Source organism: Anoplopoma fimbria, chromosome 9, assembly GCF_027596085.1.
Source record: "Anoplopoma fimbria isolate UVic2021 breed Golden Eagle Sablefish chromosome 9, Afim_UVic_2022, whole genome shotgun sequence".
Taxonomy (NCBI): Eukaryota; Metazoa; Chordata; class Actinopteri; order Perciformes; family Anoplopomatidae; genus Anoplopoma; species Anoplopoma fimbria.
This window is the reverse complement of record NC_072457.1, coordinates 10,972,042-10,984,675: the sequence shown is the minus strand read 5'-3', so window position 1 is coordinate 10,984,675 and position 12,634 is coordinate 10,972,042. Positions and strand designations below refer to the sequence as shown.

Here is a 12,634-nt window from a genome sequence, read left to right as displayed (position 1 = left end):
ACTATGAAGGAACACATATGGAATTATGTGGTAAACAAACAAATGCTCAACAAACCAGAATATGTTTTATATTTTAGATTCTTCAAAATAGTTGAATGAGAAGGTGTGTCCAACCTTTTGACTGGTACTGTAAATATTTATTCAGGACTATTGGTTATGGTTTGGTTTCTAGTCCCACCTCCTGGCCACCAGGTGGCGGTAGTGTACCTGACGCGCTGGTTGCCAAACGCCATCAAAAGTCATAAAGAAGAAGAAAACCTGCCACCGTAGAAGAAGAGGGCGGAGGCCTGCTGGAGATTTGACGAGCAGAAGAAATCACGTGAATATTTGGGAGTTGTGTCCAGGAATGAGGTAAAATAAAAAAGAGAAGACATTGAGTAAATATTGACTTAACGCTAACTGTCAGTTAAATGTGTCGTGCGTGTCCAGCCAGCTGTGGCTAACTATAGTTAGCATTAGCTAGCTAGTAAGAGGCTAACTCGGCTGCACGGTTGAGGAAGCTGCCTTTGTTTTGATTGTTAGCTCCAACGCTCATGACATGCTAAGATAAGATAAAATAAAATAATCCTTTATTAGTCCCGCAGCGGGGAAATGTACAGGATTACAGCAGCATAGATATAGTGCAAACAAGTTACATAGTAAAAAAACAAGATTATAAAAAAAATAAGTATTAAAATGAGCAAAAAATACAGTAAAGAATCCACAGTAACTGAAATTTTATATATACAGACAGAAACTATTATAACTATTGTATTGCACAGTGTATTTAGTGTCATGTGGTCTACTGGGAGCACTAACAACACCTTACTGTTGAAACGCGTTGCTAAGTTACCAGGTAAACAGAATGTATTACAGAACTTAACCTAACATTTGTACAATAGCTTAACATGAACCCATGTGTACCTTTGCTTCTTCGGCAGGTTGTGACACCTCTGTGTTTGGGACACAATGCAGCACAGGGTGACTGAATACAGGGTCACGTGTTGAGATACTTTGGCACTGACAGTTGTTAACAGACATGCCGTGGTGCCTGAACACCAAGCGGAAATATCTGTTTTAACCAGCACACCGTGAAAGAAAACCCTCCATTTGACACTTAGTTAATTAAACACGAACTGTCCTCATCTAGACCATGGTGGACAACCGCTATGCCACAGCTCTGGTCATCGGCTCGGTGCTGAGCCTGCTGGCGACCGTCTACCTCTCCGTGGCTGTGGGAACTCAGCACTGGTACCAGTACAGCTACCCAGCAGGCAAACGTGACGTGAAAAACGACTCCGAGCTCAGAGAGGAGTTCATCAATGGAGAGTTTGATGAGAAGACTTACAGCGACACCATGTTCCTCCTGAACGGCACACTGGGGCTGTGGTGGAGGTGCATACTGGTGCCCAGCGAGTCACTCTGGTTCAAAGCCCCGGGTATGTCCTACATCTCTACAGGCTTTATAACACATCTTTTTACATTTCACATCTTCAAATCCCACACTATTTGCTAGATCTTTATGCATGTCTAGTTTTAAAGTTACCTGAGGGTGACACTTTAAAGGAAACATTGAATCATTACATCCCTACCTGTAAGTCCCATATTGTCATAAGTCACTTCTGCTTGATTTGCAGCATTACCTGCAATGAAACCACTGACAATAAATTGCATAGCTACCCCAGTATTAATAAAATGACAAATTCCTATTGTATCGTGGTGTGCTGTGTATCCTCCTGCTGCCCAACATCACACCCTGTGTCCCTGTAAAAGATGATAGCTAAGTTGAATTTGCCCTCTCTGATTCCGACTTTAGATCCAAAGATGGAGATGCAGTGTGTGAGTTTCACTCTTCCTCAGCAGTTCAGTACAAAGTACAAAAAAAATGGAAGCAATAAGAGCGAAGAAGATCTGCTGAGAACATGTGAGTCTACTTTGTTCCCCTCGGTCTGTAAATTACACTACTGTTGTGTTTAAGTTTTCTGTTTACCCTGCATTCATTTTAACCAAGTTTCACTAGACTTTAAAGTCAACATCGCAGCTGGTGAACTTTTTGTGAGTGTCATTTATCAGTGTTTATCAGTGTATCCAAAAAGTACACCAGACAATTCAGAAAATTCAAACTCTATTGTGAAGTGATGCTTAGCTGGACAATTTCTTTTCAGCTTTAACAACTTGTTGGTGAGAGAATTTTAGGCTCTAACATAATGCCAAGTCCTGCATTCAGATTATTGGCCCATGCTATTTTGCATCAGGCAAATTTGTCACATAGGTTCTTGAATTTGCTCTCCAACAAATGCCTCCTCACCTCAAATAGTTGATCAATTTGTGACCATCTTGCTCGTTTTAAGAGGTTTTTTAGCTTATGTTTAATGTCTTTTTTTCAGACTTGTGGAGGTGCCAGTTTCTCTTGCCCTTGGTGTCTCTGGCTTTGGTGTTTCTCGGCGGCCTCGTTGGGGTCTGCGCTTGCCTGTGCCGCAGCTTCACCCCCACTTTGGGTGTGGGAGTGCTCCATCTACTCGCAGGTAAGATAAATGCATGTATACTCCCCAATTCCTGCTATGGACCACAGAAAAAAATTGCAAGTTATTTGTGATGTTCTGAAAGGACATTTGTATTTAAGTAAGAGCCCCCCTGCTATATTGGCAAATATTTAAACAAAAAAAAACAAATCAAGAGGAAAGGGGTGGTGGCAAGTATTGAAACAGAAACTCCTGCTTCTCAAATATGTAATATCCTTTTTACATGGTGAATTTGCACAAGTATGTTTTTGAAGAACAGACAAAGGTGGAGCTGCTGCTGTGCTCTTCTTAAAAATAACAGAAATTTAAATAAATCTACTGACATTAAAATACATGTTTGACTGGTAATCATCTTATGTAATACTAAATTCAACTCTATGCAGACTCTATAGGGTATAGTTTTTCACAAACGCATCTTGCACTAAAAACAATCACGGTACAGTAGCTGCTATGTTCCGATCTGGAGAGCAAATGTGTGAACACATTTATAATGGAGTATCCTGACTCACTGACCATGATGATGAGGGTGTGTTAGCGAACATAGGAAACATTTGCTGCGTGTATTTGAACGCATGTCGTGAGCCGCCAGCACCTTTTTGTGTCTAACACGCGTCCAGCTGGTGTTTCTCAAACTTAAAACTAACATCAGCCTGCCGGCGCTGCTTAAGGCCTTCTTCTTGTAAGGTGAGTTATTCCTCATACATCCTCACCTGAATGAGACCATTTGAACCGTTTGCTTTTACTTTTCTATATGTATAAACCTCAGAAGGTTTTCTTTTCCTTTGATTAATTACTCTGAAGCAAACATATGATGTGATCTATGGACGTAACCTGGTGAGCTTGATCAGACAGATCCTGACTCCTGTGTTGTTATCAATTTAGTTAATAGTTTAAACAACTGCCGCCCTCATTAAAGACCCTTAAATTGGTATTTCATATATGCAAGTTCCCTTGAAGATTGATGTTAGATTTCATAAAGTGTAATATTTTCTTCTGATGTGAGCAAGGTTGGTCTTGATTTATTAATGAATGCCTATTTAATTATGCACCATATAAAAACAAAACTGATTGTGGTAAATACCAAATAAATTTGCATTCTGATGACTGTGATTTTCTCGCTGAGTTGAATACAAGTTGAGTTTCTTTGAAACCCAGATCCAGCTGCCGCAATTTAGATTCATATCGGCTTCAGCAGTAATCTGTGATTGTTGTTATTTAGTTTCAGACGACACAACTTATAATTTCACTCTGTTTCACTCATCCTGCTGCCTTCACACCTCCACAAAAGTTATGCTTCAGTGCTTCAAGTTGGCTGTTTTGTGGTGTTCATCTATTACGTCTCTCCTCTACTCATCAGGTCTGTGCACTCTGGGCACCGTCTGCTGTTTCCTGGCCGGGCAGGAGTTGCTCCAGCACTATTCCCCCCCACCAGAAGGGGTGGAGGGCTCGGTGGGCTGGTCCCTCTACCTCGCTCTCATCTCCTTCCCTCTGCAGATGATGGCAGCTGCTTTGTTCCTGTGGGCGGCTAGGAGTCACCGCAAAAACTACACCCGTATGACTGCTTACAGGGTAGCCTAAAGAGAGATTACTACAACAACTTACCTTAAAACCAACCAAATGGTCTCAGGACTTTCTAAAAAAAAAAAAATGGTTCCTGGTTAAGAATGGACTGTACTAGTTGTAGCTTTTCACTTCTTCTGCAACAATCGTTAGATAGAAAAAAAAAAACAAGTACATGATGACCCAGATCTAGGCAGAAATATACTTAACCAGTTTGCAGCTAATCATCATAAGTGCTCATAAGTAGCTGTTCACTACCTTTGAGATGTGTTTTTTCACATTTGTTTTCTACCATTTGTAACCTGAATCTTACCCAGAGCATGTTCTTAAGTGTATTTTAACACCCAGATGTTGTGGATCATTTATTTCTGGCGTTAACTGTGTTGATGTGCTGTACTTTAATGCCTTATTTTCAGTTGCCATTGCTTCTAAAGCTGTTCACCACATTGCCCTTAATTCAGTTATAAATTAAAAACTTGCACATAGATTTCAGACCTGTAGTTATCAGCGTAGCTTTCTCTGTTAGTGCATGAAAAAGAATACACAAGCCTTTATTTTACGTTTTTTTGGTGTGGATTTGTTTTGGCCTATTATTAAATATCAAGCCATTGCTGTGCATGCCTTTTAAGCTGACATTTATCTCATCTGCGGTAATTGTTTATTTCAGTCTGTGGAACGTGTTGACTAAATGTCACTAAATGTCACTCACTAAAAATATAACCACTCATCTCCCATTGTCGCCCGTCTTTACAGGTCTAATGTTTATTAATACACTTAATTTGTTTTAAAACTGAATTGATTTGATGCCACTCAAGCAAACCTGTGACCTCTTTGTAACATTTAAATTCTAATGTTTCAGCCCCAGATTATACTACTGCCACTTAACGTTTGTTAAGCTACTTCAAAATGTTTTTCTAATAGTTGTTGCAGTCAGTTCTCTGTTCCTTTCAGAGCTCAGTTTCATCAGTCACTGAACAGACTGGTTTGACAGCCAAATATCAGTTTTGCATAAATTAAAGCCTTCTAAATGTTTGTTGGTGATACTCAAGAGTCAAAGAGACTGGTAACTTGAATAACAATTGAATTTGCAAAATAATCATTTACAGGTGAAAGTTATCCTGAAACTATATCTACCTTTACACTTAACATTTGTGTGGAAGTAAATTAATTTGTTAGGTAATTGTGTGTCCAAAATAGCGGATTTCTAAGCGCCAGAATACAAATTGTGATGTTTCTTGTGTCACAATGTTTTGTTATTCGTCTGATGTGTATACAACATGGCTTTTGTAAACGTTTGTATGTATTCTGAAGCACACTGCACCTGTTTCTGTATTGATAAATTTGACTTTCTTGACTTCTGACTTCATGTTTTTGTGTAATCTGGTGTAATAGAATTACTAAAACATCATCAATCCTAACAGTGCAAGTATATAAGGTTACAGATATGCTCTGCTATTGCTATTTCTAGCCATACTAGTGGCATGGCACTTGAGATAGCAATGCAATACTTTGTTTTATGACCCAATACCTACAGGCTAATGACATTCCCTTCAGCCTCAGCTGTACCTTGTGTAAAGTGCTACTTAGCATATGTTAACATGCAAAATGAAGTTGTGAACATGCTAAATATCAAAGCAGCTAAACATCAGCATGCTATCATTCAAAAAGGTCAATACACAACATCTGTTACTTCAAAGTGATCCAAGTTTTCCATTTATTCAAACATGGTGTTTTGCATCATTGCCACAGAGCAAAACAAAGTTCACTGTCCTAGTCTAATTGATTTATAGCAGCTGCACTTGTTCAATATTGTTCAGTACAAAATCAACTCTGGTATTACGCATCAGTCTTCTCTTCACGGCCTCACAGAAGATGCACCGTTGCAGAGCTGCTGCTTTGGATAGCCATACAGAATAGGGAGGTAATCGTGTTATTTGTGTCCAGCACCTTTAGAATAGTTATTAATCATTAAGTTTGTGCATTTGCTCATTTAAAACTAAAACATTTGAGATAAAAAAAAAAACGTTAGAAACATGAATATATTTGTAGTGTTCACATTAATTTGTTCTGTGATTATGATTTAAAGTGTAAACTTTGTCTATGTACTCTCAGTCCTTCATAACACTTATAGAAGGCAAGGTCACAGTGATCTTTTTGGTTAAATGGAAAGCAATCTTCTTCTCATAGTAGGCACATTCATTCACAAAGACAGGGTAGAGGTCCTCTCCCTCGTACTTCACCGTCTCCCCAGAAAATGACTGGAACACAGGGTCGCCTCGATGGAGAAGCTTGAAGTCATTATCCTGGAGAAAGACAGAACGCTCACAAAGGTTAATCATTATGCATCAGGGCTGCTTTTGAATGCAAATATGGCATTTACTGTTACTGTCATAGTTTCCCAAATCAGGGCTTTATGGATTCATGCATGTAAATTTACCTGTGCATATGGGACTTCTCTTGATTTCCATTGACTAGCATTGTTTGAAAGAATAGTTTGACATTTGGGGAAATATGCCTGTTCCCTTTCTTGCAGAGAGTTGAAACTGCAATTTCTGATGTTGTGTCCAAACTGAAACTAGTGTTTGGCAGAACATTGACATACTATCACCTTTTCAAGTTGATATGGAGCACAACTTGCCAGCAAACAGTTGATTATTTACTAACCCAGCCGACATGGAGAAAAATTTGCAGTAATATTGAGTCGTATTCTTGTTCACCTTGTGAATCTAAGTGCAATAGTCACTCTCTTTTAGCCGTTTTTTTTGTCTCTGCCAAAGTTAAACAATGAGGTGAAACTCTCTGTAAATCTCCATAAAGCTGAGGGGAGCTGCAGTTTCTCTAGGTAATTATCTGTACACAGATAACAATCATTTGATACATTATAAAAAAGATTATAGTCGCTATAAGTGAAGGGTTGTGTGTGCATGCATCTTCCCCAGATTTCCTTGTCTTTTACCTGCAGCTGGGGGTGAATGGCAGCAGTTATGTTATTGGTTGTAGGATCCCTTGGGTAGTCTACTATCCTCACTGGAGTGTATGCTTCCACTTCACCTCCTTCGAAAGTACATCCTGTTGGCAAAGGACAGGAATAAGTAGTAATACTGGTGAACTCAAGGAGGATCACGGTTAAAGAAGTGCTGAGGTCATTTGAAAGTTCCCCTTGTACTGGTGTGGAGAAGGAAACACATAACATGTCCCAATAAAACCAAAAGTATCGACATGGCTAGATACCACTAGGGATAAGTCATTAAATAAGCATCACTGTATTTGTCGAAAACTTTTCTAAATCAGGGTTACAATTTGCATAGAAGAGTAAATATTTTATTCAATGACAAGCAAAGCGAATGTTAAAGAATAAGAACAAATCAAGACAACAGGGATTCAATAAAATGCCTTTGAGAATGAAAAGATTCAAAACACTCGACAAAACTGTTTCATGTTTTGGCGATCCGACCCTTTTAAATACCGGAAGTTGTTTCTTACCAGAATTAAATTTCTGAAGCCATTCTATTGAGAGATCCACTGCCTCTTTCACCATGTTAAAGATATCAGCTCTGAGCACGCCGTTGGGTTGCGGGCCGACTTCTATTGCTGCAGAGAACAAGAGAAGCAATTCAAGCATCTTACACTTTTAATCAGTTCAGTTATTCAGATGCAGATGGACTAAAAGACACTTACAGAAGCCATGTTTGCCCACTGACTCCAGGGAATAAGCCTCAGAAAAGGGTACATCCACATGGAATCCTCTCACAGGCGCAGAGGTCATCTTGCTCTGAAAACCAGACAGGTGGACTATTTACAGCACTGCATGCTTCAATTCACCACATATCCATATCACATTGTTTAAACTCTTAAATATTTAGTATTGATATAATGAAATGTCATTCATTATTCCTGCATTCTTATCTAAAAAAAGAAAAAAGATATTTGTTATAAGAATAGTTAAAGACCTATCTGAGCTTTTAAATAGTTCTTACTGTAAAAAATACCCAAACTGTAATTTTTCTTTTCATGTTTTCGTGAATATGAAAATCAACATTTCTCGGACACTTTCTTATTCATAACTAAGATATTCATTAGGCGTCATGTAGACTGCATGCAGTATTTGCAGTACAATCAAAGTTCATTAAGTTTAACATTATTATACCATTTGAGTGATTTGTTCTCTACATTTGTTGTAAGAAATCTTTGAAATTGTTACAGTCAAAGTCAGGGAGCTGCAGGATATTAACTCAAATTTCATCCCTAAGAATATATGTGTCTGGATGAAGCTCGTACCTGTATGTATTTGTAAATATGCAGGGCGATCCAGTCTAAGGAGTAAAAGATGAGGCACATGCCCATGTTGGCAGTGGTGTTGTGGATGTCGCAGAGCAGATCCACAGCCTCTCGGCTTCCTTTGGGCCCAAGCTGAGCGTTCAGCTCACAGGCTCGCCTCAACTCGTATGGTGTAGAGTCTGTTATGGGGGCACTGGAAGCCAGACGATATAATGAGTTTCCGCAAACATGCTTACCGTTTTCTAGCTGTTTACAGTTTAATTTTAAGGCAGTTTACAAAAGTACAGATTCTCTTTTAAACTATCCACATGAAAGTTTTATTAGTTAAAGTTTTGGAACTTTTCTTTTTCAACTTACCTCAGCAAGGCCTCTGTGAAACAGCGATTTAGATCTGTTTCCATGTATCTCCTGCAAGCAACCACAGCCAGTGGATTTGATATGACGGTAGTTATAGAAACCGATCCATTCTGATCTAACTTCTGTTTCTGCATCTCTCTCACTATGTACACCCCTGACATCTCATTTCCATGGGTGCCACCACAAATAGCAACACGGGACAGCGGCGAGAAAGAGACGCTCTCCATCTGTTATCAGGAAAAAATGTAGGATAAGTGTTGTCCTGTCTCACTTTATTCTAAACCTGACTGACCTCTCAGCAAGCCAACGGGTTTAACATTGATGGAGTCATGTTATTCATGAACCAGACAGACAAGAGTTACTTGTTACCAGATGATGAAATTAACCTTTGGCCAGAAACTGGGATGAAAAGTGCAAAGGTAATGTTGACAGTCAGTGAGTCATTTAGGTGACTAACCTAGTCAAATTAAAGGAGATCTGTTAACCTCTAGATAAACATTGTATACAGATGTAAATACATTTTTACTTTTTACTGACTAAGAATTAAAAGAACCCCCCAACAATCCTTCCAAACCTGCTGCATATTGACAAAACTATTACTCAACTCTCCTACATTTACCGCACTACATCAAGGTTACTAAGATGAACCGTTTTAGTTTTATTATTTGCCAATACATTGGTTACATTCAATTCATAATTAAATTGGAAAATCAAAACACATTAATGATTGACATTCTAATTTGAATGACGGGAATTGCATTTTACTCAGATAATAATTTCAACATATTAAACCTCCTATTTTACAGTATTTCTCAATCATTTGATTTTGGGGAAATAGATAAATAATGGAAGTATTCTCTCTTGCCAACATGATGCAAACCTTTTATTGTTTTCAATAGTCTCTACACTTCGGATAGTATCATGAGAGTAAATTGCTTTTCTTTATGAGTATGTTTGTTTGTTTGTTTGTTTGTTCGGTTATCTGTCATTTGAGAGAATACTTGGGAAAACAAAACACTTAACTGATTCTCCGGGTCAAGGAACTCAAAGTTACAGCAGAAACAGGTCACACAGGAACACAAAAAAGTACCATGTAATGGATGCACACATGGCAAAACAATAGCTTGTATGTTTGCAGAATGTTCTGCAGTTTTCAGAATACAGTATAACTCAATGTGACTGGGCAGATAACTACTGGCTACCTAGTGCATACCATTATTCATATGTAATATTTATAATAATAAAATGCTAGTACATTTGTGTAAATAGTAGATGAATGAACGTAGATTACAACCGACCGTCAAGACAACCGACCGTAGCCTAATGTTAGCTTTTCCCTCCTGGGGAATGCATTTACGCTCAATAAAGAATAAAAGTGGTTTTCAGTTGTGAAGAATATATTGCTGAGCAAAACATGGAAGTATAATAAACTTGTGTTTTGTAAGTTCATTATTATTATTATTTTAATAATCCAAAATACAATTGAAAAATCCCATCAGCTTTTTGTCCAGGGAACCAGTGCGATGCTAACTTCCTGGTCCATACAAAAATATGTGTTCCCCACTGCACTCTTTAGCACTGACCCCTGCATTTATGTGGTCCAGACAATAACCACAGGGGGTCGCACATCTGCTGTTAGAGGCCCCAATTACTGTTAATAATTAAACAGTTGGCTCTGCATTTTACAACATCAGCAAAAGTAATAAATTCCTGCATATTGTCGTTGAAAAGGGTTGCCACATTTAATTTTAACACACCCATTTAACATGTAAAGGCTGTATATAAACATTAAATACATACAAACAAATATGCATAGGTTTTTGTTTGTTTAATGTAGTTGTCAACAACTGTGACACTTAATACCGTTGTAATAATATAATAATGATATGTCTTCAAAGGAGAGTCATAATTGTTGACAAAGACTGTACTTTACTAAACACTTATTGTGTCCTTATGTCTGCTTACAACTACATTTGAATAAGTTACTAATTATTTATATTTATACATAAAGTTACCAAAAACACAACATGGGTGCCTGACGGTGTGGACAAAGTTTACTGAAAACATTGCATTTGTGATCAACTTAGTGCTGACGATATTCAGGAATTACTTTTCTGTTGTGTAATTTAATTTGTCAATGCAAAATTCTCCTTCATGTGTGTATTTGACAACATGCAATACTATATCAGCAGTAAAACAGATATTCAAAAAGAGAAACGCCTTAGTATGTCACAGTTGGGGAGAAGAAACATGTTAGTGGGCACAGTAATGCAAAAACACAAGCAGAGATGATCAAAGTACAGTGTTTTTCACAACTGCCTGACAATGTGCAGCCTGTTAATGTCTTGCACAGGATCAAAGTGCTGTTCCACTCCGTTCAAGCTACATGATCAGCACAGAAAGTAAGCATGAATCATTTCCACCAACAAAAAGGCCAGTAGTATATGCAAGAAACAACGTTCACGCTTGCATGTCTTACCTTGCTTTAAAATTCCAGCCCTGCTCAACACTCACTGAACTTCAGTGACCTTTGAACCCGGAGGGGACGTCGTATCAGATCAGCAATGCAGTATTTCATAACCTGCCAGCAAAGTGATATGAGCAGTCTGCAAGATACTTTTCAGTCAGAACCATTAACCGTTCACATGCAAAGACTCAAATGAATGCAAAGTAGAGCACAAACCAGTTTTAAAGCCCTCCCTCTTTCTTCCTCGTCTACTCTTTCTCCACTCCTCTTTATGTTCTGCAGCTCAAATTTCAAGCAGTTTTTTGTGACGTTACAGGAACTTGCTCTCAGATATTTTCTACTAAACCAGCTAGTTTCTTTGAATGCTCTGTGGGCTGGGTGCAACTTTGTGGTGGATTTACAACAACATGCTTCATTAAGCTTCACTGATGCAAGAGCCTCGATTATATTCATATCGTACCTCCAGCTGTTTATTCTGTATATCATAGTCTACTATTAGTATTACTTGTAATTACACTGCACTGTTGATACTGTCCGTTCTGTATGTACTGTATCTTAGCAAACACACTGTTAATACTGCTCACACTATAGATATCTAGTGTATTCATACCCCTTTCTGTTTATTCCACACACTATTTATTTCATATTTTATTCCGTATATACTCTGTACATTACTCTCCACTTTACTGCTTTTTGCACTTCTTGTTATATGCTAAGCTGCATTTTTTTGGTATGCTTGTTGCTAAACTAAAGTGGGCAGTCAAATCTGGTTTATTTCATGACTTTGACTCAGGTGTGAGACATCAAGTGTTCACATCCATTCAAATAGAAGTAAACAGACCTGTTAAGACAGAATCTTTGCAGCCACAAAGCAAAACACAATAAACAAATAATGTAGAGCGCAAAAAACAGAATCACTGCTATAAACAAAGAAAAGAGAACAGTTGGCAGAACATTGTAGGTCGAGTAGGAGCTGAGACTCAGACTGCCAGAAGCCCAGATTAACTCAAAACCGCTTTATTTCTATTTTAGCTTTTTGCACCATTATTGTAAATATTAGTGATCCATATTATTAAAGATGTACTTCAAAGTTAAACGTGGTGCTTTAGCTGTGCACCAAATTCAATGACTGTACTGTGATGAAGCACATCAATGCTGTTGTTAATATTGACATTTCCTACCAAATGTATTAAATAATATACATTTCATGGGTTTGAATGAGCCTGGAAGCTAACCTTACGGAGACTAAGCTAGTCTGGGAGATCATTTTCCATGCCGAGTTTCCTTTGGTCAGTCTTATCTAACCCTCCTTTCCTGAAAATAAGCCTGAAATGAGTCTAATAACTTTAAATAAAATTTAAATTGAAATGAATGATGAATAATTATTATTTTTGGTCTATCAATTATGGGAGCTTTGAGGCAGGAGTGGATTCAATGTTTCTGTGAGCTGCTTACCTTGAACCTGATCAAA

At 38.1% G+C, this 12,634-nt stretch overlaps 2 protein-coding genes across 3 annotated transcripts; one reads left to right on the top strand and one right to left on the bottom strand.

The window, feature by feature from the left end:
- The first annotated feature begins 264 nt into the window (after positions 1-264).
- On the top strand, positions 265-5,415 carry cldnd1b (claudin domain containing 1b). Of its 2 annotated transcripts, none has more exons than XM_054604400.1 (5): positions 265-351; positions 921-1,418; positions 1,796-1,903; positions 2,367-2,504; positions 3,859-5,415. In XM_054604400.1, exons 2-5 carry the CDS (start codon positions 1,133-1,135, stop codon positions 4,077-4,079), a joined length of 753 nt encoding a protein of 250 aa, XP_054460375.1. In that variant the 5' UTR covers positions 265-351; positions 921-1,132; the 3' UTR covers positions 4,080-5,415. The 2 variants fall into 2 exon arrangements, with proteins under 2 accessions (XP_054460375.1, XP_054460377.1); XM_054604402.1 differs by having other exon boundaries at positions 276-351; positions 1,130-1,418.
- A 334-nt stretch (positions 5,416-5,749) lies between these two features.
- Positions 5,750-11,335, bottom strand: LOC129095633 (N-acyl-aromatic-L-amino acid amidohydrolase (carboxylate-forming) B-like). Its single transcript, XM_054604151.1, has 7 exons — positions 11,176-11,335; positions 8,697-8,923; positions 8,340-8,532; positions 7,740-7,833; positions 7,545-7,652; positions 7,018-7,130; positions 5,750-6,364 (listed from the first exon to the last, which is right to left on the bottom strand). The coding sequence occupies exons 2-7, from the start codon at positions 8,921-8,923 to the stop codon at positions 6,170-6,172; spliced, it is 930 nt and encodes a 309-aa protein (XP_054460126.1). The 5' UTR covers positions 11,176-11,335; the 3' UTR covers positions 5,750-6,169.
- Positions 11,336-12,634: the final 1,299 nt, after the last annotated feature.